The sequence below is a fragment of the Topomyia yanbarensis genome, chromosome 3, assembly GCF_030247195.1.
Source record: "Topomyia yanbarensis strain Yona2022 chromosome 3, ASM3024719v1, whole genome shotgun sequence".
Taxonomy (NCBI): Eukaryota; Metazoa; Arthropoda; class Insecta; order Diptera; family Culicidae; genus Topomyia; species Topomyia yanbarensis.
Window position 1 is genome coordinate 358376405 of NC_080672.1, and position 24813 is coordinate 358401217.

A 24813-nucleotide genomic window follows, 5' to 3' on the forward strand; every position below is an offset into this window, starting at 1 on the left:
CAAGAAAAGCTATAGTGCATCGACGAATTAAATTTGATTATTATTAGTTTATAAGTTAGAAATTTCTCTCAACATTCTTCAAGAGATCAAAGTATTTAGGGCTGATTGAAAATGCTACGCATTCTAGACTACTCGTTTACAAGGTGTAGAAGACGCTAAATTGGAATGAGTACAAAAATATCCAAAAACCCGCCTAACAAAACTTTACACGCATTTGCTAAACAGGAGAACGAAACCAACGTCAAGGTTGTCTCCATGGATAGGAATATATCAGTGTGAAATCCAAGTTTATCGTTGCCAAGAATGTCCGAACAAAGTGAACTTCAACTCCTATTTTAATGATCATTACTATTACTAGTTCTGTGACTTCATCCGAAATATGCGTTAACTCAACTTTATGAAATTTTCTGTTTAAATGGTCATGTCGTAATTATAACAATCCTGAGAAAAACACATGTTTTTTTCATTTGACTCTCGTGGGGGAATGGGTTAAACACTATCTTCGACAATATTATCAGGTAACTGAGAATAACTATCTATTTATTTATTTAAGTAGATTCTTTTTAGAAACTTTTATATCATTGGACTTACGAATTAAAAATATCGTAGACTGATTTTCCTAGATCCCTGAAACTATAGTAAAAGTCAAAATGTAAAGTGAGTGCAAAAAACTACTGATTCCACTACAATGCAAGAATAAGATCATTAGCTCATTGACGTTCAGAATTTTGCAAAACCGTTGGAACTTGAGAAGATTACCTAGATTAAGTAAATATTATATTTGAACATTTGAAGGTATTATTTCGGATTTCATGGGTTTTTGGACAATGTAAAATATATATTTCAATGATTTAATCTACTAATGAAAACTACCCATAATTTAATCTACTGCTCAGAACTTGTTCACTAATCAAAAGAAAATTAGTTTTTTTTACGCGGTTTTTTTTTTGCGCGGTATTTTTTTACGCGGTTTTTTTACGCAGATTTTGAAATTTACGCGGTTTTCATTTACGCGGATTTTGAAATTTACGCGGTTTTCATTTACGCGGTTTTCATTTACGCGTAAAAAAACCTGAGTGTATATCATTGACACCACCAAAATAACTAGAAACTATAAACACAGCTGAGCTTAATAATTTCAGAATCACTTGCTTTCGACACATGGAAGAGAACACATCGCACTTACATCTAATTTGCAAAAGAGGCTTTCTTTTAGAGTTGTATGTTTTCAAATCACAGCAAATTATCCGTTTCCTGTGAAACTTTTGCAAAATTTTATGTCAATTCGTCAATTTTGCCTTTATGTTTGCGAATATCTGATTTCTTCCTTGCTTCTCGCTCCCAATAATTACCCGTCCAGGAGAAAATAGCTGACTAATAACCCGAGCATACTATTTTCTGGTATCATACCAAAACCTGGTATTAGTTGATTATTAATACCTCATTCAGGTAATAGGTAGGTATTGCAGAAACATTTTTCAATACCTGCTTAATACCTCAATAAGGTATAATACTTTATTTTCGTATTTTCATGTACTCCAGTAATTTTTACAAATACCAAATCAATACCTTATTGAATACCTCCATACAGTGAATTTTGTTATTGGAAAGTTGAAAAGATTTTGTTTTAATTCAGGTATTATAATAACTCGTTTCATTATCAACTAATTATTCGTAGTACATGTCTCAGTTATTATTTCAGGTATTTTACCTCATATGCCAGGCTTCTTAATGCCTTATTGAGGTGTTCAAATATTGGGTACAATATGCCTAAATTTGCTATTCTGAAGTTATTTTCTTCTGCTCGGGTATCCTTCCGAATGGATTCCATTTCTCCCAAATGTGACATTAATCTGCGAGTAAGCGGTATCCGATCTTGTAGCGGAACATTGATGTTCTCATCGTCCATATATAGAAGGATCTTAATTATAGCATTGTCACACTCAACCATGTGTTTTAAGTTGTTCGAAATGAATGGCTTCATCTGGGCTAATTTGTTGAGCGCTAAATGCCTGACATGGTAGAACTCGCTTCCGAAAGTCCAACCTCCATTTACACCTTCAGGAAATGTTCCACATTATGAATACTCAGTCCTAAGCGAATCATCAATAATTTTATAATCACCGTATTTGGCTGGAGCACCACTTCTTGCTTCTCGACAGATTACTACAGCAACAATTATAGTAACAGTTTCTTTTATTCTTTAGGCAAGACACACAATATAAAAGTTACTATTTTTGTCGTTCGCGTCGCACTGGCTCGAGCAAAAGCATAAAGTGACTGAATTTCGTGACCATTGCCTTTGGTGGTTAGAAATAGCCTTTCTTCAACTTTTTCTCAAAGATTTGTTCAAACCAACTCAAAGATTTGAGCAACAAATTTTGTTAAAAGTCGCCGGTTTTTTAAATTCATTTTTAAAAAATTTCGGGAGGGGCTTTAGCCCCCTAGCCCCCCTCTGGCTACGTGCCTGCTCAGTTCGTCGAATTCGGCAAATGTCTGTGCATATGGATGTGTGTATGTATGTATGTGACCAAAAATAAGCACATCGATTACTCGGAGATGGCTGTACCGATTTCATCAAACTTAGTCTCGAATGAAAGGTACAACGTTCCCACAGGCTGCTATTAATTTTCAATAAATTCCGAGTTCCGATTCCGGAGTTTAAGAGTGCGGACACACAGCAAATTCACATTTTGCCTTTCTGCTATAGAAAGGTTATGCAATCACTCTGAACATCGTCAACCTAATCCCGGCCAATTTTTTTTTGACTTGCGTGGGTTTTCTGTATTTTTACAGGGTCGTAGTTAGGGGGATACGGTGAGGGGCACCCCCCCATATCACTCACCACCCTTCCCTAAACCGCCCTTCCCTCAGCAAGTACCCCACCGCGCGAATAAAATTTTCTAATTCCTCTAGAATAAACTTTCCTAGTGGGTCTGAAAAACCAGTGAAAATGTTGGTTTGAAATGATTTTGAGTTGAGAGACTAATTTAAAATTTCTTAACAAGTTGAAATTTTTTGGCGGGGTCCAAACTTTCGAACCGTCCTCCTGGATCCACCGCTGGTTTCAAGTGTTTCAGCGTCGACACATAGCAACTCAAGTTCGTAGCTGTCGATTCATCGTACGTATGTGTAAATCGCACTGAATATCTAATAGACAGTTCCACCATTATATTAAACATAATCAGCACTGGAATCGTAGTTTGGATAAATGAGAAAGGCACAATTGCACCACTAGGTGGATAAAAACGGGTTGTTATTAAAAGCTTCTCCATGATCCAATTAAGCTGGAAAAGTATCTTTTACATTTTTAAAACGAAAAGCATTAGATTTTTGACATTTTATGATGGGGTAACGCGAATAACTTTTAAAAATGGCTTAATCAAACGAATTAACTATTTTGGTGAAATTTTTTTTCAAATATCTCGAAAACTATCGCATTTTGGAAGATTTTTGTTAAAAGCATTTTAATTAAATACGATGCTTAGAAATATATTCTGTAATAAAATTACAGTTTTGTATGTCATTCAGTATGGAATTTAAAAACATGTATTAAGTTAATGTTAAAAAACTTTTTACCGATAAGTTCTCCATCATAAAATCACATTTAAAATATTCCTTTTCTCTGTAGGTTTACTTTTGGCAAATTATAAAAAACTAGAAAAAATAAGTTATTTTGCAATTTTAATTTTTAACAAAAAATTTTGTTTTTGTGAAAAATTATGCAACATTTTTTTCAGTGTTTATGTTTTTCATACAGAAATATTCATTCCCTGTAATTCGTTCTATAAAATAAAGAAATTGATCAAATTTTTTTTGAAATTAATGCACGTATAAATGTCTACGCCCTTTTGAAAAATTGCTCTTGTAACAACTTCAAAGTTTTGTTCGAATCGATGATGGTCAAATTTTGTGGTCGGCCGGTTTCTCATGGAATCCCTCTATAGCTGCAAGTATTTTGTTGTACTCAAATCACTTTTTGGCTTTAAAGGGATAAATTTCATCTAATCTAGGAGACAAGCGTCAAAGCCTACTGTCACAATTCTCTTTGAGAAGAAGTTCTGGAATTGCTATATGCTGAACAGAAATCGCAATGGTAATGTTTTGTCTATTGTACGAAAATAGGAAGCTTAATATAATAGTAGAAATAGTAAATGTATCACCTTTTCCCGAAAGAGGTTTTTATTTTACTGCCTGAAGTTTCTGTACAGAGTTGCCAAACTTCTTGATATGCGGCCTTCGCTCTTATTCTACATTATGCGACAAATCTTCAATAGACAGACAGGTCCCCTCGACCGATTATTTTTCTTCTGCAAATGAATAGGGAACAGCATATTCTTTCATGTTCTGAAATTTCACTGATGCCGATTTGGAATAAAGTTGTTCGACACAGACACCGTGCTAAGTAAGCTGTATACAAGACACTAACTAACTATGCAATACTCTCTCCTAGATTTTATTATTCCATGATTGTGTTTGTTCTGTTTATGAACGTTCTCACTAGATGACACCCATGTCATCATTATATAATTTAAATCATCGATCAGTCTTCTGTATATTTTTTGCCTTTCTCATATAGAAAGGTTATGCAATCACTCTGAAAAACGTCAACCTAATCCCGGCCCGGAGGGCCGAGTGTCATATCCCATTCGACTCAGTTCGTCGAGATCGGAAAAAGTCTGTATGTGTGTGTGTATGTGTGTATGTATGTGTGTGTGTATGTGTGTGTGTGTGTATGTATGTGCGTATGTGTCAAATAATGTCACTCATTTTTCTCAGAGATGGCTGGACCGATTTGCCCAAACTTAGTCTCAAATGAAAGGTGCAACCTTCCCATCGGCTGCTATTGAATTTTGGATCGATCGGAATTCTCATTCCGGAATTACGGGTTTCAGAGTGCGGCCACACAGAAATTTCTCATAAAAACTATAGGAAAAATTAAAAATAGAATTTTTATTTTTGATGCTAAATGTATTCAAGGTGCATAAAACGTCGAGATTTGATGCAAACACGAAAAAAAATTGACGAAGATTCACTTTTTTGGATTTTGCACATTTTTGCCTTTCTCATATAGAAAGGTTATGCAATCACTCTGAAAAACGTCAACCTAATCCCGGCCAAATTTTTTTTTCGACTCGCATAAGGTTTCTGAATTTTAACAGGGGCGTAGTTGATGGTTTACGGAGAGGGGTTACACCCCCCTCTACTGTTCACTCCCCTCCTTTAAAAATCTCCTTAAATCACCCCTCAGACCACCACCTCATACCCCTCCCTTTCAACCCCATTATCTTTAAACCACCACTATATTACAAAGCATACCAATTTAAGCTGGGGAGTCGTTCGTTCATGGGACTTTCGCCCTCCTCACATACCCATCCCCGCATGACAAAATGAGTTAGCAAGCAGATAACATTGATCTAATGCTGATTAGGCTAATGGAGTATGATATTTTTTTGTTTCAAGTGTTTCACCGTCGACACGTAGCTCATCAAGTTCGTGGCTGGCATGCCATTGTGTATAAGTGCAAAGTGTACTAAGAATGTAATGGACATTTCCACAATTATGTTGAACATAAAAAGCCTCCGTGCCATAGTTTAGAGAAATGAGAAAGGCACAATTGCACCGCTAGGTGGATTAAAACAGGTTTATATATTAAGCATCATTTTTGTTTATTTTCTAATTCTGATTGAATTTTCTAAATCTAAATCTTAAGCATTGTCATAATTTGAATTACTTACTTTCGTAACCTTCGGTACTATAGGTGTCCAAACTGGCAAGTTTCAAGGTGACACAACTTCCGATTTAAAACTTTGCATTTTTTTTAAATATTCGCACGCCGATCCACGTCACCGTCATCGGGGAGCTGCGTACAAGGCACTCGATTTACCAACAACGCTATGCTCTTTCCCTGCCCACCTGAAATTCTGAACGTTCTATACTTCTTGGTAACTATCAGTTTACTTCACTATCGCGATGAAATAGTGCTAGAGCCATTCCTGGTCGAGCGTATATGCACACCACGCTTTTATGAAAAACATGGTAACCACATGAAAGGTAAGCATGCGGTGCCCGCTTTAAAAGTAGAAACGGAACATAGCTGCACCAAACGATCATGTTTCAAATCCATTTCGATAAAGATTTGTCATTTTATATTACAAATACTGTAATTCTTAAGCATGTTTGATAAGAGAAACATGTTATAGCTGACAAGATTTTTCTACCCATTTTAAATAAAATAAAGTGTCGGAATTTGTCTGAGAGTAATACTCATTAATGTAGAAATTGGCTAGACCTTGAAACTGTTTCATTAATCATCATCACCCACTATTACCGCGCTCACACCGTTCGTAAAGCATGTTCGACATCATTTGCCCTTGCATCTTGCACTCGAAAATGAACCCATTAACAGTTAATAGACTCCGACTACATTTTAAACTTGTTACAAAAATTGTTTTTCATTGAAGGGAGTGCTGCACTGTATTCAAGCATACGTGGCAATTAAGCATAAACTGCGGTGTGCTCTCTTCTACTCGAAAGTACAATCTGCTTCCCGGGTGTTACTCAATGAAAAACAACAAAAATATTGTTCGAGGTTATGTACTGTACTAACTGAGCAATGATGAGGTCAATTTCAGCACGCAAACTTTTGGACACGTAAAGATTGATCGTAATATTTCTAAAGTAATTATTCGACGCATTAATTGATTTCTGTGGTAAATAGCAGATCTGCATCAGCTGATAGCGGCAAGAAGAGCCGCACTAGGAAAAAAATAGCAAAACGTTTATACCTTTGTGCTGTGGGAGCACTACATCAGACTCAATTCTCACTATTATTCAAACCACCGCAATATGAAATCATTCTCTAGATCTTTGGAGAGATTGTTGAATGAACAGTGAAAAGTGCCTAATGAGACTTTGTTCCCGGAGCAGATAACCATAGCCTGCTGGGCTGAAGGGGATGGTCTGTTTTAGATGACAAAAAAGAAACTATTTTAGCGATTTCATTTTTTTGACCTTGTATTCGAAGTTGCTTCTGATACCTTTTTCAACCAATTTACTGAAGACACCAAATCTCTACATAAAGATGCACTGCAATATATTATGAAACCCCTCAGAAGATGGTGAACGTACAAAGTTGATGGATTCGTTGTTGACCGTTGATTTTAAATATTTATTTTAGTATTGTAGACTTTAAATGTGCATACATTAAGAACGCAATCTTGGCTACAAATTCTAATTACGCCATTCAACTCAGCCCTCAAATGTATTTCAAAAATAGTAGCGAACCTCACCTTTTTTATTTTCTTGAAAAACTTTTGGTCCCTCTACAAAAATTTTCATAAAAATCGATCTTGACGTACTAGAGACAAACGACAAACGTCATTTTCATCATTTTCCTCCTAGATTCCAAAAAACAATGTACAGTCACAGCACATTCAAATTGATTATTTTTACATTTCTTACAAAAGAAATGTATAGGATTCGCTCAAACTTTGACAACTTTTTCCGAGGCCCGGAGGGCCGAGTCTCATATACCAATCGACTCAGCTCGACAAATTGAGACAATGTCTGTATGTGTGTGTGTGTGTATGTGTGTATGTATGTATGTACAAAATGTCATGTAATTATCTCAGCAATGGCTGAGCCGATCTTAATGAAATTAGTTTCAAATGAAAGGCCTAACGTTGCCATTTGACACTATTATTTTTGATTTTCGATATGTTGTTTACTTTCTGAGAAATGGGCGATTTTGTCAAAACACGGCAGGTTTTTTGCAAATAACTTTCGAACAATACAATATTGTCCCACAAACTGCACATAATTAGAATGCTTGTAAAAATACCTTTCTAACAAGCTATAGATTGTTTAAATCCGTGCACGAGCGGCGGAGATATTAGACATTTTGTCTTTTTAGTCCTCGCTTACCAATTTCCACTAATTAAAAATGAGATTGTTTCATACAGAGCATTGCTTTACTGGTGTTTTATGGGCAAAACTAAACCGATTTTGAATATCGGGGTATGAAAACACATCTACGTGATTCAAGGAATTCGATGTTGAGAACATTTTGTGAATTACCTTTATAATAAATGAACTTTTTTTTTCAAAAATCAATATATAAGTTCACTTCAAAGACAAAATAATGTGTTGATATAGAAACAGTGAGTTCTAGTATTTATTCCTTGGATTAGGCATTGCGTTCAATCATGAGGTAAATGTTGGATGGTATATCAATACACAGATCAACAAGTAATTCACCTAGTAGTGATATAAAAGATTTCTAATATAATTATACTTGTGGCGTCACCGAAAGCAACTGTATGTTTGAAGCCCAAAAATCTAGCGAAAATTTAGGTCTTTTGCAAGATTTAGGTTATACTAGTTATGGCGCAAAAATTACTACTTACATTATTTATGATAAGAATGTAAGAATCAATATATCATAATAATATACCTATAAAAATAATGTCACTGCATTAACCATCATTTGCCATTCCTCACACGCCCCCCCCCCCCGCCACCCCATCACTCTCTCTCACTCTCTCTCTCTCTCTCTCTCTCTCTCTCTCTCTCTCTCTCTCTCTCTCTCTCTCTCTCTCTTTCTCTCTCTGTTTCTCTTCTATCGCATCTATCTAGCTATTTCTGTATGCATTCTAAGTTGTGTGATAAGATCTTCTGCCAATCTGAAATATTTATTAATTGTAATTGCGAAGGTTTGAGAAAACAAAACTATTTTTTGTCTGCTGCTACATCAACTCAACTTTAATTCAATTGTATTCAAAGCCTGTATCTACACTATAATTAAGGAAATTCATGGCTATATCAGAAAAATATTTGGCTTAACTGGGTAATATGAAAGTTTGACGATAGAAATTTTCAAAAGAGACATTCCACGTGCGATATTTAAACTATTCGTATCTATATTGAATTTTGAATGAAATATATGCTCAAAAACTGAAAGCTGAAGCCAGAAGGATTGGAATTGCCATCAACGTTTCGAAGACAAAATACATGAGAGGAAGAGGTTCTAGAGACGACAATGTGAACCTCCCACCCGAGTTCGGATTGACGGTGACGAAATCGAGATGGTCGACGAATTCATGTATTTGGGCTCACTGGTAACCGACGACAATGATAACAGCAGAGAAATTCAGAGACGGATCTTAGTGGGAAATCGTGCCTACTTTGGACTCTAGAGGACACTCCGGTCGAACAAAATTCGCCGCCGCACGAAGTTGATTATCTTCAAGACGGTGGTCCTCTACGTCCACGAGACCTGGACTATGCTCGTGGAGGACCAAAGCGCCCTTGGAGTTTTCGAACGAAAGGTGTTGCGTACCATCTACGGTGGCGTGCAGATGGAAGACGGAACGTTGCGCAGGCGAATGAACCATGAGTTGTATCAGCTGCACATTCGTTGTATTGATACGAACTTTCATGAAAAATAACGGATCAAAGACCAAAAATATCCACAAATTAGATCCAGGAAAAGAAGTCTCCCAAAGCACCCACTCTCGATGGGGGATGCAACTACAATGTTACAACTTATCGTCGTCCATATTTGGATATACTGAGTAGTTTGATTCATTTGATTCATTTGATTCATTTGATTCATTTGATTCATTTGATTCATTTGATTCATTTGATTGATTTGATTGATTTGATTGATTTGATTGATTTGATTGATTTGATTGATTTGATTGATTTGATTGATTTGATTGATTTGATTGATTTGATTGATTTGATTGATTTGATTGATTTGATTGATTTGATTGATTTGATTGATTTGATTGATTTGATTGATTTGATTGATTTGATTGATTTGATTGATTTGATTGATTTGATTGATTTGATTGATTTGATTGATTTGATTGATTTGATTGATTTGATTGATTTGATTGATTTGATTGATTTGATTGATTTGATTGATTTGATTGATTTGATTGATTTGATTGATTTGATTGATTTGATTGATTTGATTGATTTGATTGATTTGATTGATTTGATTGATTTGATTGATTTGATTGATTTGATTGATTTGATTGATTTGATTGATTTGATTGATTTGATTGATTTGATTGATTTGATTGATTTGATTCATCTGATTCATTTGATTAATTTGATTAATTTGATTAATTTGATTCATTTGATTCATTTGATTCATTTGATTCATTTAATTCATTTGATTCATTTGATTCATTTGATTCATTTGATCCATTTGATTCATTTGATTCATTTGATTCATTTGATTCATTTGATTCATTTGATTCATTTGATTCATTTGATTAATTTGATTAATTTGATTAATTTGATTCATTTGATTCATTTTATTCATTTGATTCATTTCATTCATTTGATTCATTTGATTCATTTAATTCATTTGATTCATTTGATTTATCTGATTCATTTTATTCCTATCTTTAATTTTATGCATTTCATGTTCAGTCATTCGTTTTATTTCATTCAATTTGTTAGTATGAGTCAATTTATTCTATTAATCTTACAACTATTTCTAAATATAATCTTAATTTTTATGTGCCTACTTCTCGTGAGTTCTGCAAACTAATCCAATAGTGAAATGTGTAAGAAATGTCTCATCTCACTGCTAGGTGGATTAAATCGGTTTTTTGTTGAACAATGCAATTTTGCTTCTGTGGACTTTGATATTCTCTGTGCATCTTGAAAGTGTTATATCTGTTATTTGTTAATTGACAAAAAATAATTTAGGAACTATACCCAAATAACCTTCTGTGATAACGACAATATCAATTCATAAGAAAAGATAATAAACGCGTATCTACATGCGTACTTCATTCATGACGCACTCAGCTTCATATGAGCGTGTTAAATATTAACTAACAACCCTAAAACTGTCAGCTGTCCAATTTTCATCACAACAACAAAGACCTCCATCACAGAGTTGAATTTACCAAAACCGCATGCTTTTCCCCCCCGTAATGTACTCGATCATTAGCCAACAATCGGCCTACCTCGTGGCGTGATTGCCACTGGTATTGATTTTTCCCATTTTCGGTTACATCAGCGATCAACTGGTTCTACCGGGACTGTCCCGATAAATGCCCTATTTTGCGGTCACCAAACATGGTGCTGCGCAACTTAAATGGGTTTTTGAACTTGGACGCGTAATGGTTTCGTGTATGTAAACACCATATTTTATTTCCAAAATCTCACAAGCGGAGTCAAGCGTGGCAATAAAACATTTCAACGGTTGAAAAATCATAATAAAATCAGTAAACAGTCGCAAGTGTCTCCGTTGACACTACGCTACTCTCAGGCCGTATCACCAACGATTGCGTGGCTGGGGGCTGGCCAGAGATGAGTAATGGATCGGTTGACATTGTAATTAGCGAAGATTTAAGATTAAAGCTACTTATTTGCCTACTCTTGAGTAGATTTAATGTTATATTCGGAATGAATGTTGATTCAACTTGCGATAATTGATACTAAACGGTGAATATATGCTAAAAACAACATTTAAAACTAGCTTTAGGCGCGAGCGGCTAAAATGCGTGACTGATGTGTCACTCTTGGGGAAAAAGCCATGAACGAAGACCGGTACTTCACGGAATTACGGTTTATTTGAGTTTCTTCGGAAAGGTTTTTCTCTTTTTCAGAGATTTACCAACGAGAGCGGATGAAAATATGATTGTGAACTATTCAGCGACAGGCAGCGCCCCGTTCAACTAGCTAATGCTAGCGTGGTCTACGATTATTGGGTTTAACCAAAAGTGGTTTAAAGATCATATAGAGTAGCGAATTTCACCTACCTTTCTTGGTGTTCTATTCCTTCCAAGCCATCGTCCAGCACGCTTTCGTACACCATCCGAGGACGATCGCCTAGAAGTCGCTCACGGTCGAGATCACCCTGGAAAAGTAGAAGCGAATAAACAAGGAATAGTTAATTGCATTGTTTTGATTGCTTTGTTAAGGTCTTGAAAATGATGCAACAAAAAACCGCTGGCGACAATAATTGCTAAATGTTCTAATTTTCATTTCTGCTGCAACGCCTCTTATGGAAACCCCGAGCGCGCTGAAAACTTCAACAGCGTTCGAAATCACATTTTTGGAGCTGGCCGGAAACGCAACTCGAACAAATGACTTGGGTGTGATAGTCGATGGTCGGTTAAATCAAAACAGCCATGTGGACTATGTATGTAAGAAGGCTGCGAAAACAACTAACGTATTAGCAAGGATCATGCCGAATAATTGAGGAGCAAGAGGCAGCACGAGACGTCTCCTGGCGGGTATGTCATCGTCAATACTGAGGTATAGCGTACCGGCCTGGGCTGCTTCGCTGAACTCAAAACGGAACTGGACGAAGTTGACAAGAACATTTCGCCTAATGGATGTTCGTGTGGCGAGCACGTACAGAACGCTATCGACAGAGGCGGTATGCTATCATTGGCAGGATGATATCTATCTGCATTATCCTGACCGAGGACGTGGAATGCTAGCAGCGAAGGAATGCACGAAATGCAAGGAGGCTGGTCAGAACGGACTCGTTGACTAAGTGGCAGCAAAAGCGGGACAACACAGAGAAAGGAAGGTTGATCCACCGACTCATCTCAAATGTGTCGGTGTGGGTGCATGGGAAGCATGGTGAGGTGAACTTCCATTTTGGGCAGTTTTTGTCTGGGCACGGATGCTTCCGGAAGTACCCGCATCGGTTCGGACATGCTTCGTCACCCCTTCGCCCGGAGTGTGAGAACGTGCGAGAGACAACAGACGCCGTGGTCTTCGTATGTCCTAGGTTCGAAGAAGTTCTAAGGGCTATGCCTGGTGTGACAGTTGACAATATCGTCGAAGAGATGCCACTATGATCATATCTAAGATACGATCTACACAATAATGACGAGTATACTCTCGGAGCTGCAGAGGAAGTGGCGAAGGGACCAACAAAGCAGCGCCACCGACTCGAAAGCTGCCGTGAAACAGTAGTACGCAGCACAGCATTAGTTTTTAGTCATTGGGGCACCAGCGAACCGGACGCCAGAATCTATCGGAATTGCCGAACCGACCTCGACACCAGGCCGGGTAGCTCGTCAGTAGGCTAGATCCGCCGCCTGGGATAAGATCGAGTAGACCGCGTCGAACAGCCAGCAGCGGGCTCTGGAGGTGCCAGTGAACCGGAAGCTACGCTCCTCCCGGAATCGCTTACAGACCTCGATACCTACTGTTATGTCCGATGAGTAGGCTAGGTACACCGCTGGGGACTAGATCGAGTAGATCGGGACGAAGCGGGGAGGTAAATAGCTCACGAAAACAAGCATCAGGATCGGGATAAATCCGCCATTGAGGAATACTCAGTAGGGTGGATTCTAATTTAGCTGGGAGCTAATCGGCTCACGAAACAGGCATCGGTACCGAGAGAAATTCCGCCGTCGGGGAACTCTCAGTCAGAGTAGGGTAGTTTCACCGCCGGATAATATTCGAGTAGATCTCGATAATGTTGGAAGCTAAACGGCTTAAAAAAGCGGGTATCGGTGTCTAGAGATATTCCTCCGTCGGGGAAAATCTCAGTCGGAGTAGGGTGAATTCACCGCCGGGGATTATCCGAGTAGATCGTAATAAGGCTGGGAACTACGTGACTCACGGCAATACGAGCTAAATAGCTCATGGAATAAGCGGCTAAACAATTCACTAAGACTAAATGGCTAAAGCTAAATAGCCACATAATAGATGGAACTGAAATGCAAGAAAAGAGTTATTTCATGGATCAAGTGAGACAGCTACGAAAAACTCGTGAGCAAGAGAAAGAGGTGCACCGAAAGCACGAAGTAATACCTTGATTTAGTTCCGTGGGAACGAAGGGCGACAAAAGTGTAAGGAGTGTTTTTAGTGGTTAGGCACGAAAGTGAGTCGTGAGTCCCACACAATGCCAATACACTACAGGCCAGCCTTTCGAAGCTTTTCAAACCAAATACCACGCTGGCGCTGAAAAAACCACCAATGGATCAAACCCATCGACCAACACAACTCCTGGTGATGGGGAGGTCGGCCATGGCAAAGGAACAAGAAAACCAACTCAAGTGGATCACCCTGAATCTCAACCAAAAAGCAATTTTGTAATTCAATGGGTAAATATAACATTAATCTTAGTAATTATATCTAACTAATACACTAAAAGGCGAATGACCACAAGATTAAGCCACAAATAATTAACAACGACAAGGGGACTTGTCTTTATTGTTTTGTTTTGTATATGTTTTAGTGACGGAGGAAGAGTGAAAAGTTAGTGAAAGTGGAATGTCATTCATTGATTAGATATGAGAATCTTAGGCCCTGGATAATCGATGACAATGTGCTTCCATGAAAAACTAGTTCAGGCCCGGCTCCATCCAAATTTCAATAACTGATTTTTAGTCGCAGGATTTATCAATTCGATGTATTCATCATTGATTGTATCTTGAATGCCATCTAGTGGAAACAATCAAAAGCATGCTGATTTATCTGATTGCTAGACTTGACTTATTTGGATCTAATGTTCCTATTACAGATATGTAGAGCCCCCTGCATTCCGCCGGATTTTTAGACCACGCTGATTGCTATGATACTTTTTAGTCTTCATCACGGTCTTATGTCAATTTCAAAAAAATATGCTTCTGTACAATTTTTAAAACAAAACTTTCTGAGCGGAATGTCAAAATTATGAGGGTTAAATAAGTTTTTGCACTAAACGTTATCTAAGAATTGAATTAATCAGTTTGTCTGTGAGCTTCGCGTATGTACTTGCCATTCCAGAAGCATCATGTTAAACATATTGTTAGACAGTCATTGTTAAATTATGTTCACCCAGTCATCCTGATACGCAGCCTAACATCATACACCTACACTCATACTACTATCCATCTGAGCCCCGTTGACGAGTCCCTTCACCGATAGGCATTAAACTGGACAGTGGCAATCTGCTCCGTGGCAGAAATATTGTTTGTATTCTTTTAATAGTTAGGTTTTTTGTAAACGAACAAGTTTGTGTCGATTTTTATGACATTTTCAGCGTTTTTACATTTCTTATAAAAGAAATGTATAGAATTCGCTCAAACTTTCAAGATTTTTTCCGAGGCCCGGAGGGCCGAGTCTTATGTACCAATCGACTCAGCTCGACGTTTTGGGACAATGTCTGTGTGTGTGTGTGTGTCTGTGTGTGTGTGTGTGTATGTAACGGACAAATTCTCATTCGTGTTTCTCAGCAATGGCTGAACCGATCTTATCTAAACCAATTTTAAATGAAAGAACTAAAAAACAGTATGAACGCTATTAATTTGTTTTTGATTCTGATGTTTAGTTTTCAAGATATGAATGTTTGAATGCTTAAAAATGGCGTTTTTCGCAGTTTTTTTAAATTATCTGCCGAAATTGACAATATAGATTAACAATTTATATGTTTTTAGACAGCTTTAACGAATACCTTTCGAACAAGCTATAGATTGTTGAAATCGGATTATTATCAAAAGAGATATTTAACATTAAATGCGGACGAAAGATTTTTATCATTTCGCATTGCCAGAAATATGACCAAACACATGAAATCTATCATTAACGCCAAAACGGATTATTTAAGGTCAATAGTATCTTCGGAGAATTTAATGGAGGCAATATGCCCTTTCTATTGGTATTGTGCTTTTGCTGATTAATCACCCTATGAGTGAGATATTTTCACAAATTTTCCTGGAAGTGATTATATCGAAATGATGTCTTCAGCAAATTTGTAGCTCTTACTTTTGCGAATAACTTTACTGAAGACTTCAAATATCTATTTTGAATACTTTAAAAGTTATGGCTTGTTGTTTGTTGATTACTCTTTGTCGCCTATTTATTGTTCAATATAGTAATAATCCATTTAAATAAGCCAAACATTATTTCGATAAAACGAATTTTGTATTTCATTTTTCTCTCTACAACCGCTAGAAATAATCACCGAACACTTCCAAGTTGTCTAGAAGGAACTTGATAACTTATCAGTACAAAAATGTTCATTTGTACGAACCTTCTGACTCCAATTTTTCTAACTTATCACCATCGGATCGATCTGAAACATATCGGAAAATGAAAGCAAAGTAAATAACTCCAAGCAACGGCGTAGCCAAGAGAAGGTTTTGGGGTTTAACACCATACAACCCCCCCCCCCACCACACCCAAAAAAAATTGGATTGAAGGTGAAAATTTATTGATGCTGACTGATTTAATTAAATATTGCAATACTAATTATCTGATCCGTGCATTGATAACCTGTTGTTGTAAACATCGTGAGGACTTTTGATAAATTGTCGGAATGGGTATGTAATTGACCTATTGGTCTTGATTTCACAGTTGTATAATAGCATCAATACCAAATTCCTGCCTGAAAACATTCCAATAGAAAATTCCAGAGTTCTGTAACCAATCATAATCCTCAGATTTCTTTTCAAATTGAGCTCGCTTTTGTAGAGATGTACTGTAATAAAGGTCTTTATTTAATAGAAAGCGAAGTTAAAATTGATTTAATGTCTATGAAAAATAGAACTGCTCACCAAAAAATGCATAACTTTCAACATTTGCTAAAAATGTTTTTGCCTTTCTCATTCACTCTAAAATTCGTCAATCTAATCCCGACCGGGACGGCCGAGTGTCATATGCCAATCGACTCAGTTCGTCGAGATCGGAAAATGTCTGTGTGTGTATGTATGTGTGTGTATGTGTGTATGTGTGTATGTGGAAAAAAATGTTACCTCTGTTAATCAGAGATGGCTGGACCGATTTGCACAAAGTTAGTCTCACATGAAAGGTACAACCTTCTCATCGGCTGCAATTGATTTTTTTATTGATTGGACTTCCGGTTCCGGAGTTACGAGTTGAAGAATGCAATCACACAGCAAATTCCCATATAAACTGAAATGAAAAATTTTCAACAGCACATTTGTATTTTTGATGCCAAATAACTTTATAATGCATGAAACATTGCGATTTGATGTAAACTCGAGAAAAATAATGTTTGACAAAAATTGATTTTTTTGGACTTTGGTACATTTTTGCCTTTCTCATATAGAAAGGTTATGCAATCACTCTAAAAATCGTCAATCATACCGGCCCGGAGGGAGTATGCAGTGAGGGGTTGCTACTTTAAAACTAAAACTAGTTTGAAATTTCCTAACAAGTTGAAAATTTTCGGCAGGACCAGGACCTCCCGGATCTTTCTTCATGATCCGCCGCTGATTTCAAGCGATGTTTCAGTATCACATAGTATCTCAAGATCGTGGCTGTTGATCCATTGAATGTATGTGCAAATCGTACTGAACATGTAATATTCATTTCCACCATTGTATTGAACATAACCAGCCATGGAATCGTAGTCTGGACAAATGAGACAAGCACAATTGCACCACTAGGTGGATTAAAACAGGTTTTTATTTTGGGAATGTGTCGAGTTGAGACGAAAACGTAATATGATTAATAACGAGGATAACACTTTCCGAATGTAGAGAGAAATTTATGAAAAATGACGATTTCCATTCGATTCTAGCTGGTCCTGTTCGATTTTGATGAGCATTTGATTTTTGTTGTATGACCAATTATATGTATAGGTCAAATGTTTAAAAACAGTAATTTAAGGTCAAGATACCCGATCAGAAAGAAGTAACAAAATTATTGCAGACTGTGTTACTTTGTTATGATAACAAGTTGTGTTATAACTCTGGTCTCGTTAGTTGGTAAAATAACAGAAAACATAACAGAAATTCTTCTAGTATATATCAAAAATATGACAACCTGTGATAGGCTTCTATCAGAATTATAACAAATTTTGTTAGGTTCTCCCACGGCCAATATAGCTTTTATTACCTATTGTATAGTATCAACGAATTTAGCGTGCAGGTCTAAAAATAGAATAAAATAGAAAAATATAGCATACATTAAGGCGCTTTTCGGTTGGAAGCAAAAAGCTTCATGTAGCAAAAAAGCTTTCTATAGTTTTGTCAAATGATTGCATACATGCTGGCTGATTGTTATTATGAATATATGGCACGCTGATTGTTATTAGTGGATATAGCGATTTGAACCTGGGTATTCTGAGTTTTATGGGGATGTTTCCTGCATGAACCAACGACGTTGCTTTCGTTTGATGTTTAATGTTAGCATAATATTCCTCACATCCGTCAAGGGCAAAACGATTATAGATGCATCTTGTTTCCAGAACGCACACATTGAACTTTGCCAAAGCATAAGGACTGTTTGTTTTCCTTGTGTCATACGCTTTGTTTTCATGCAGTTTTACTCACTACTACTGCTGCCTATATTACGATAGACTGAATAGCTTTATAGTATCTTTGCAGATTAGGAAAGTGGGCTATTTTTAGATTCTGAAGGGTGCACTTCGGTGCTTCTCTTGTACGCTAATATGTTTTACACGATTTCTAGTAATAATGTCGATGCGATATGGTAACATTGAGCGGATAATTTACCTACATTATTTAACGGAGAATACGACAAATGTTATTTATGATTCCAAATAGATTCAAAGAAACAAATACCATAGTTTTGAAGTTTGCTTTTTGAAATTTCAAGATGTTTTGTTATTAGCACTTTTAATATGGGGAAGATTAAGCAAACCAGTTCAATTATCTCAACCTAATAAATTTCTAGAAATACAAATTTTTTACGGTAGTGCAATCTATCAATTGCGAATATTATAACAGATAATCAGAAAATTCGAGATATTGTTGTGGATTCTTCGGTGTGCGAATTCTAGAATATTTCATATTTTTCTAAAATACATTATCCATTCTAAATTTTATTTTATTTTAAGGGGAAATATTCAATATTTTTACATTAAAGTTATTAGCTATTTCAAGCATTATTTAAAACACATTTAAATATGTATATAAGCAGAGATTTCCAGGCCATTTTGAAATATTAATAGCTTTATGCAGCATACTCACAAATATTATTCTTTCAACAATTTGAACAGGTCGCTTTATTTTGTTTTAACTTTCTACAATATGAATCAAGTATCTTGATTATTACGAAAATTTGTTAGCTCGATGAATTTTTAAGAGGAACGAAACAGCGGAAACATTAGAACATTGCGCATTCAAAGCAATTGTCAGTTCAACCGTAAAATTATCTTACGTGGAATGAAAAGATACAACAATCAAGTAAACTCAAACATTTTTATGCGAAGTTTAAAAAAAATTGCAATGCTTTGGTAGTTCGGAGAACGCACAAACTGGCCAATTTTAATTGTTTATGAAAACCCCGCAAAAATTGGAGAAATCGGACTGAACATCCTCGAAGATCCTCAAAATACATAACGATATTGTAGAAATCAATATACATCAGAAAGTTTTTAAGCTTTGAAAATTCGTTTTCGCAATATGCTCAATCGATTAAAAGAAAATTAATTATATAACCATTTGACTAAATCATAACAAATAGTTTAAAAATGCTTTTTTTTCAATTAGCGTTTTATTATTTCATCTGGAGTGCTTGATACTTCCTGCATCTTTTTCAAAAAAAGTTTTATATGAAAATTATAATCTTTAGAATATCTTGTTGACAACTTTACGATATTCCAAAAATTTCGAAATTGTGTGTCAGACGAGTGTCTCAGAAAATAAATAATCTCTTAATCAAAATGCAACCAAGTAAGTCAAACACCTTACTGACAAGTTTTCCGACCACTTACATCTAAAACTTCGAAAATTTGCTTTAAAAAGTTGAATAACGACGCATGAAAAGCGACTTCAGCGTATTAGTAAATGGACGGTCATTTGTGTAATGTAACAATCATTCACAGCTGATTGTTTGATTTGTTTATTGGGGCTTTAACCATATGGTCATTTGCCCGCTTTACAATTTACCGTTAGCGTTCAAAAATAATTGTGAAAGAACATATGTATAACTTATTATAACATCATCGTTATATGCGTACATTAATATCATATTAGCAGTCCAATGATATCACCAGAAGATATAATCTTGATATAAGTTTGCTTGCCTTGCTGATTGGGATATCACAAAAATAACACAGTGAGTAATAAATATCAACATGAGATATAAATTTGATAGCTTTCTGTTATGTCGTTCTGATCGGGTAGCATCATTTTGAATTAAGTTTTGCTTTTTTGTGTTTCGAATTCATCTCGTCAGTAACTAGCACCATCTGGGTGTCTAGTTAGACGATGTATCTAAAACTAGTACCCAAATTAGCACTAATTAGACACAAAAAATTCCAAACAGTTCACACGACATATGTGAACGCCTAAAGCCACATGTCCCGAGTGATGTCCCGGGAAGCAAATATAGCTCTGGTTTGCTGACGAGAAAGCGAAGACGAACTCTTGTCTTTTGGTTTAAGAACCAAACGCCTGGTAGTATACAATAAATTCCCAAAAGGGAAAAATTGGACTAAACCGCTTTGTGCGTTAAGGACATTGTCATTTTGAAACCGCCAATTTCGGAGGTTTAGTATCTTCAATGAGTTTTACAAACGTTAAACAGCGCTTCATTTGATAAAATAATTTTGACGGTATATCGTCCAAGAAGTATTTATGGTAAATTTTCTCAGGTTAATATTCATGACTACAATAAAGTCTCAACAAATTCGCTAAAGACACGAACTCTGTTACTATTTTCTGAAAAATTAATTCTGCATAATTTTAAAACTTCAAAAATTACGGTTTCGGAATTATGCCGTTTGGACAGTATGATCGATTTTCACCAAACCCCCACCAAACTGAATTTCTGGCTACGCCGCTGACTTCAAGTAAGTAGAAACAAAGTCGTTCTGCACTCGTTCACAAGAAACTTCTTCGAATGCTGAATATCTATTATAATACATTGAAACCCCGATTTTATCAGCCAAATATGAACATATGTTTAACGGGCTCTAGCAGACGAACAAGAATGAATTCGAGTAAATCCTTTCTTGAGCATGTTTTCCTTATCATGAAGATGGAAATATGCAAAAATGAAAAGTTCATCATAATCAGAAATAGTTATCAGACTACATCAAGAGACGGGAAGAATATTTTAACAGCTTCAGTTTATTCTAAAGAAAAAAATTGCCCGATTTAGTCAATGTCACCATTTTGTCAGCCTAAAACACACCATGAGACTGATAAAAATGGGTCTTTATTGTGTGTATTATTCACTGTGTTTCACATTAATAGGTACATTTCATTTTTGGGGATTTATTTATTGCATCGATCTACAACAATTTTTAGGTAGTTTTCAAGGAGTTTTTTATAGACTTCTTCCAAAATTTGGCGAACCTATTCCAATTCGTATGCCAATTAATTGGTATACTTAAGGGTTAATATGTTGCAGATAGAGAAAATACTGAAATTTTCAGCTTTTTCCTACACAATATTACGAAAGCTTATTAAACAATTTTTCCTAATAAGTTTGTGAAAATTATAAACTATTTGAAATTTTTTAATAGTTTTATTTTTTATTTAACCGTGATTTTTAATAAATAGTGACCATCGCTTCACAACGTAGTCTATTTTTCATGGCTTGCGGTGAGCACGATCTCTCGAATTGCTGAACTGAAAATTATGGAATAGAAATTAATTTTTAGTATTCTTTACAGATTTAACTCGCCGCGCAGATAGCTCTGAATTAGACCCGCTGGTGCCCTAAGACGATTTCGCTAGATTTTCAGAGCACTGTGCACCCAGTGCATTAACGCAAGTGACGGAAGGTTATCGAAAAGATTCGTGGAAATGAAAATTTCAGTACTGATGATGATTTTCCCAAACGGTTCGTTTTCGAGAGGTTTTTATTTGTTCTTTGGCATTAGGATTAGCGACAATAATTCAAATCAAGGATACTACTGGGAAGTCACCTTTAGAAAAAGTCGATGTTGAAGTAAAATTTGAAACTATGGACGCATGCACTTCAGAGATAGCTTGATATCAGGAGCTGCGATTTCATTTCAACGCTTTTTGTGAAAAGGGCGATATTACAAATGTACACATAAGGCTTTTTTCATACATGCGAATGAGGGCTTTGAAACGCAACAAATTAACCTAAAAATTTGGATTCTACGATATTGCTTTCTTAAACTACAGCAAAAAATACAACGGACGAAACTGTATTTGTTTAATGTTTCGCCCTCCACGCTCCATGCAAACAAACAGGGCGATACTTTTTTTGCTAGCAGTTTAGAGGCGAAACTGTTATTTTCGTATTTTTTTTAGGATTATCAAGCTGATACCAGCTGTAAATAGTAACAATGATCGCTATTGAAAAAACCCGGACAAAATCGGTGGTGTAAAACGGTAGTTATTGTAAAAAACGTAAGGGCGATACTTCAATGCTGATAGGTGGGACCGAAAAAGTAAACAATCGCCAAAGGGGCGATACTATCATTTTGTCAATTTCAATAGCAAAAACATTTAATTTAATAATTTCAAATACTTTATGAAGTTTTGGGTTTCGATCACTGAATCATGCAATCTAGGATGTAAAAAACACAATAGTTCTTAAATAGGAAATAAAACCAAGTCTGGAAATATTCACTGTTGATTTTCTTTGAATGGTATCACTGCTAGTATCGCCCTTTTCAAGAAAAAGCGTTGATTTTTCTTAGTTCTCAGTCGCGTTGGAAATTTGAGTAAAGTATAAACTTAAAATCGATTAAAAAAAAATTCGATTTTTTGGCTCAGTACAATATACATAACCCCTTTAGGAAAATTCAGTTTTCCCACCACAATTTAGATATTTTATTAACAGAGCATTAACAATAATTCGATGGTATGTCTATTTTATGGGCCATTTTTTCGCTTTCCCATTGATTTGGTTTGAGATTTCTAGCACTGATGTTGTCCTATGCTGATTTGAGCGATTCTCTGAGTCCTGCCACTATCCCATGTAGTATGTGTAATCAAAAACATCGCGAAGCATCAAGTTCTAAATGTTCTCAAACGATATAATATCCGAAGAGAGTGATAAGAGTTATAAGAAATGTCTCATCACACTGTTAGGTGGATTAAAAGCGTTTTTTTATTAAAATGAGCGCCATTTCGCGAAAAATCTAAATATCGAAAAAAATCCTTAGTACGTCGCTTGCGGTTGACGAATTTCGCGCCAAATCGTATCTCAGATTCTAATGAAACTTGCTGCACATGAAGACTTTGTCACAAAAAGCCACTTTGCATATTGTGTGTTTCGAAAAATGATCTAGACTGTCTTTTGAAAAGGGCCAAACTTTTTCTCCCATTTTTTTTCAAATTGCTATAGTCTAAAAATGACAAAAAAATGTTGTATGTGTGGTTTTCACAAAATTAGTCAAATTTTCGAATAAAAATATTGAAAAAATTCTTCATTGACTTCTACACTGAAAAAAATCGATTTTAAAAATTTAAAGTCGATTTACAAAAAACTCCATTTTTGATTTGGATGAAATTTTGTTCCAAGATAGATAAATATGTCTGTCAAAAATTCAAGGCACTTTTGAGGAAAAAAAGTTATTTGAAAGAAACTTTTCCTTGTCCAAGCTGATTTTTTTTTCTTCAGTGTATATCGAAAATTAAACCAATGAAAGTCACAATCATCTCAGAATCCAATAAAACTCAGTTTGTGAGAAGATATTGTCTAATTTAGCAACTGAGCATATTTTTATTAAGGGGTTAACTACTTTTTCATTTTTCATGAAATCGATTTTTTTTAACTTTATCTCAAAGTACAACTCCTTGCGAATGGTTTCCTAAATTTTTATAAAGAAATAAATCGAAAGTTACAGCGCTTCGTCAATCAAGAGCAGTTGTAATTTGAAATTTTAAACTCGATTTTCTCGAAATGTAGTTTTACTAAAAATGGGCTTTCCGTGATAACGATTGCCGAAAAACTACTCAATCAATTTTCTTAATTTTTTCAATTGATCGTAATTAATTCCTCTTTATTCATAAATTTTTGTTTCATGGATAAGTATTTTTAAATACAATTTTTAGAGCTAAAAACAGCGATTTGTTACTAAAAACGTTCTCGAATGTAGGAAAAAAATATTATTTTTTCAACTAATCGTTAAGGTACGAGGAATACTCATATACTAATAAATTGTTTTGAGTTTTGGGTTTGTAGATGATCCAATTTAAAAGAGTTTATGTTGTTAAACAAATATTCCATTATTACTTTTTTATTTTCTTGTTTAGTGCTGAGTAAGAATTAAAGAAAGAAATAACCACCACAACATTATGTATTGAATTTTACATAATCATTTATTTATTTTTATATTTTACATTTGTTTTAAAACTATCTTCATGCATGCTATTTTGTATTATTTTTATACAAAGAAAATATTTTTGGTTCATCTTCTGAATTAGAATACCTTTTATTCTCTACTTTGCCCCCAGGAATAGGCACAAAACTGTGGAATTTTTGATTTCCAGATATTATACAGCTCTTAGAGTTCTTCTGAAATTTTGTTGTGCTGTTCAGTGAATATGTAGCAGAAAATTAGTTTTGTGATATGTTTATCAGTTTGTTCAGCTGCCCACTTAAATAACTCTCGGAGACATGTTATGGTATTCCCATAGTCGCGAGCAACACTGACTCTTTTTGCTATTCGATTGAGAGTGGCACCAATAGCATCACAGGGTCCTTTTCCATGGGATGCTGCAACAAAATGCCCTTCTGCGATTAAGGTTGGAGAGAGAATCGGCAAAAATCAAAAGCGAAAAAAGCAGTTTTTTTCCACACCGAGTGTTAGATCTTCATAAAAATCAATCAGCAGTACTGTAATAATATTTTACATAAGCTGGATGATTTTTATGAAGATCTAACACTCGGTGTGAAAAAAAACTGCTTTTTCGT

General features: G+C 35.5%; 1 protein-coding gene across 6 annotated transcripts in view; it reads right to left on the minus strand.

Moving 5' to 3' along the window:
* Positions 1–24813, minus strand: part of LOC131688948 (protein GDAP2 homolog) — a 338851-nt gene that overhangs the window by 134292 nt on the left and 179746 nt on the right. For all 6 annotated transcript variants that reach the window (XM_058973598.1, XM_058973595.1, XM_058973599.1 and 3 more), the window contains exon 9: positions 11790–11887. In XM_058973598.1, the coding sequence (XP_058829581.1) occupies positions 11790–11887 (98 nt within the window). The remainder of the gene's footprint in view (positions 1–11789; positions 11888–24813) is intronic.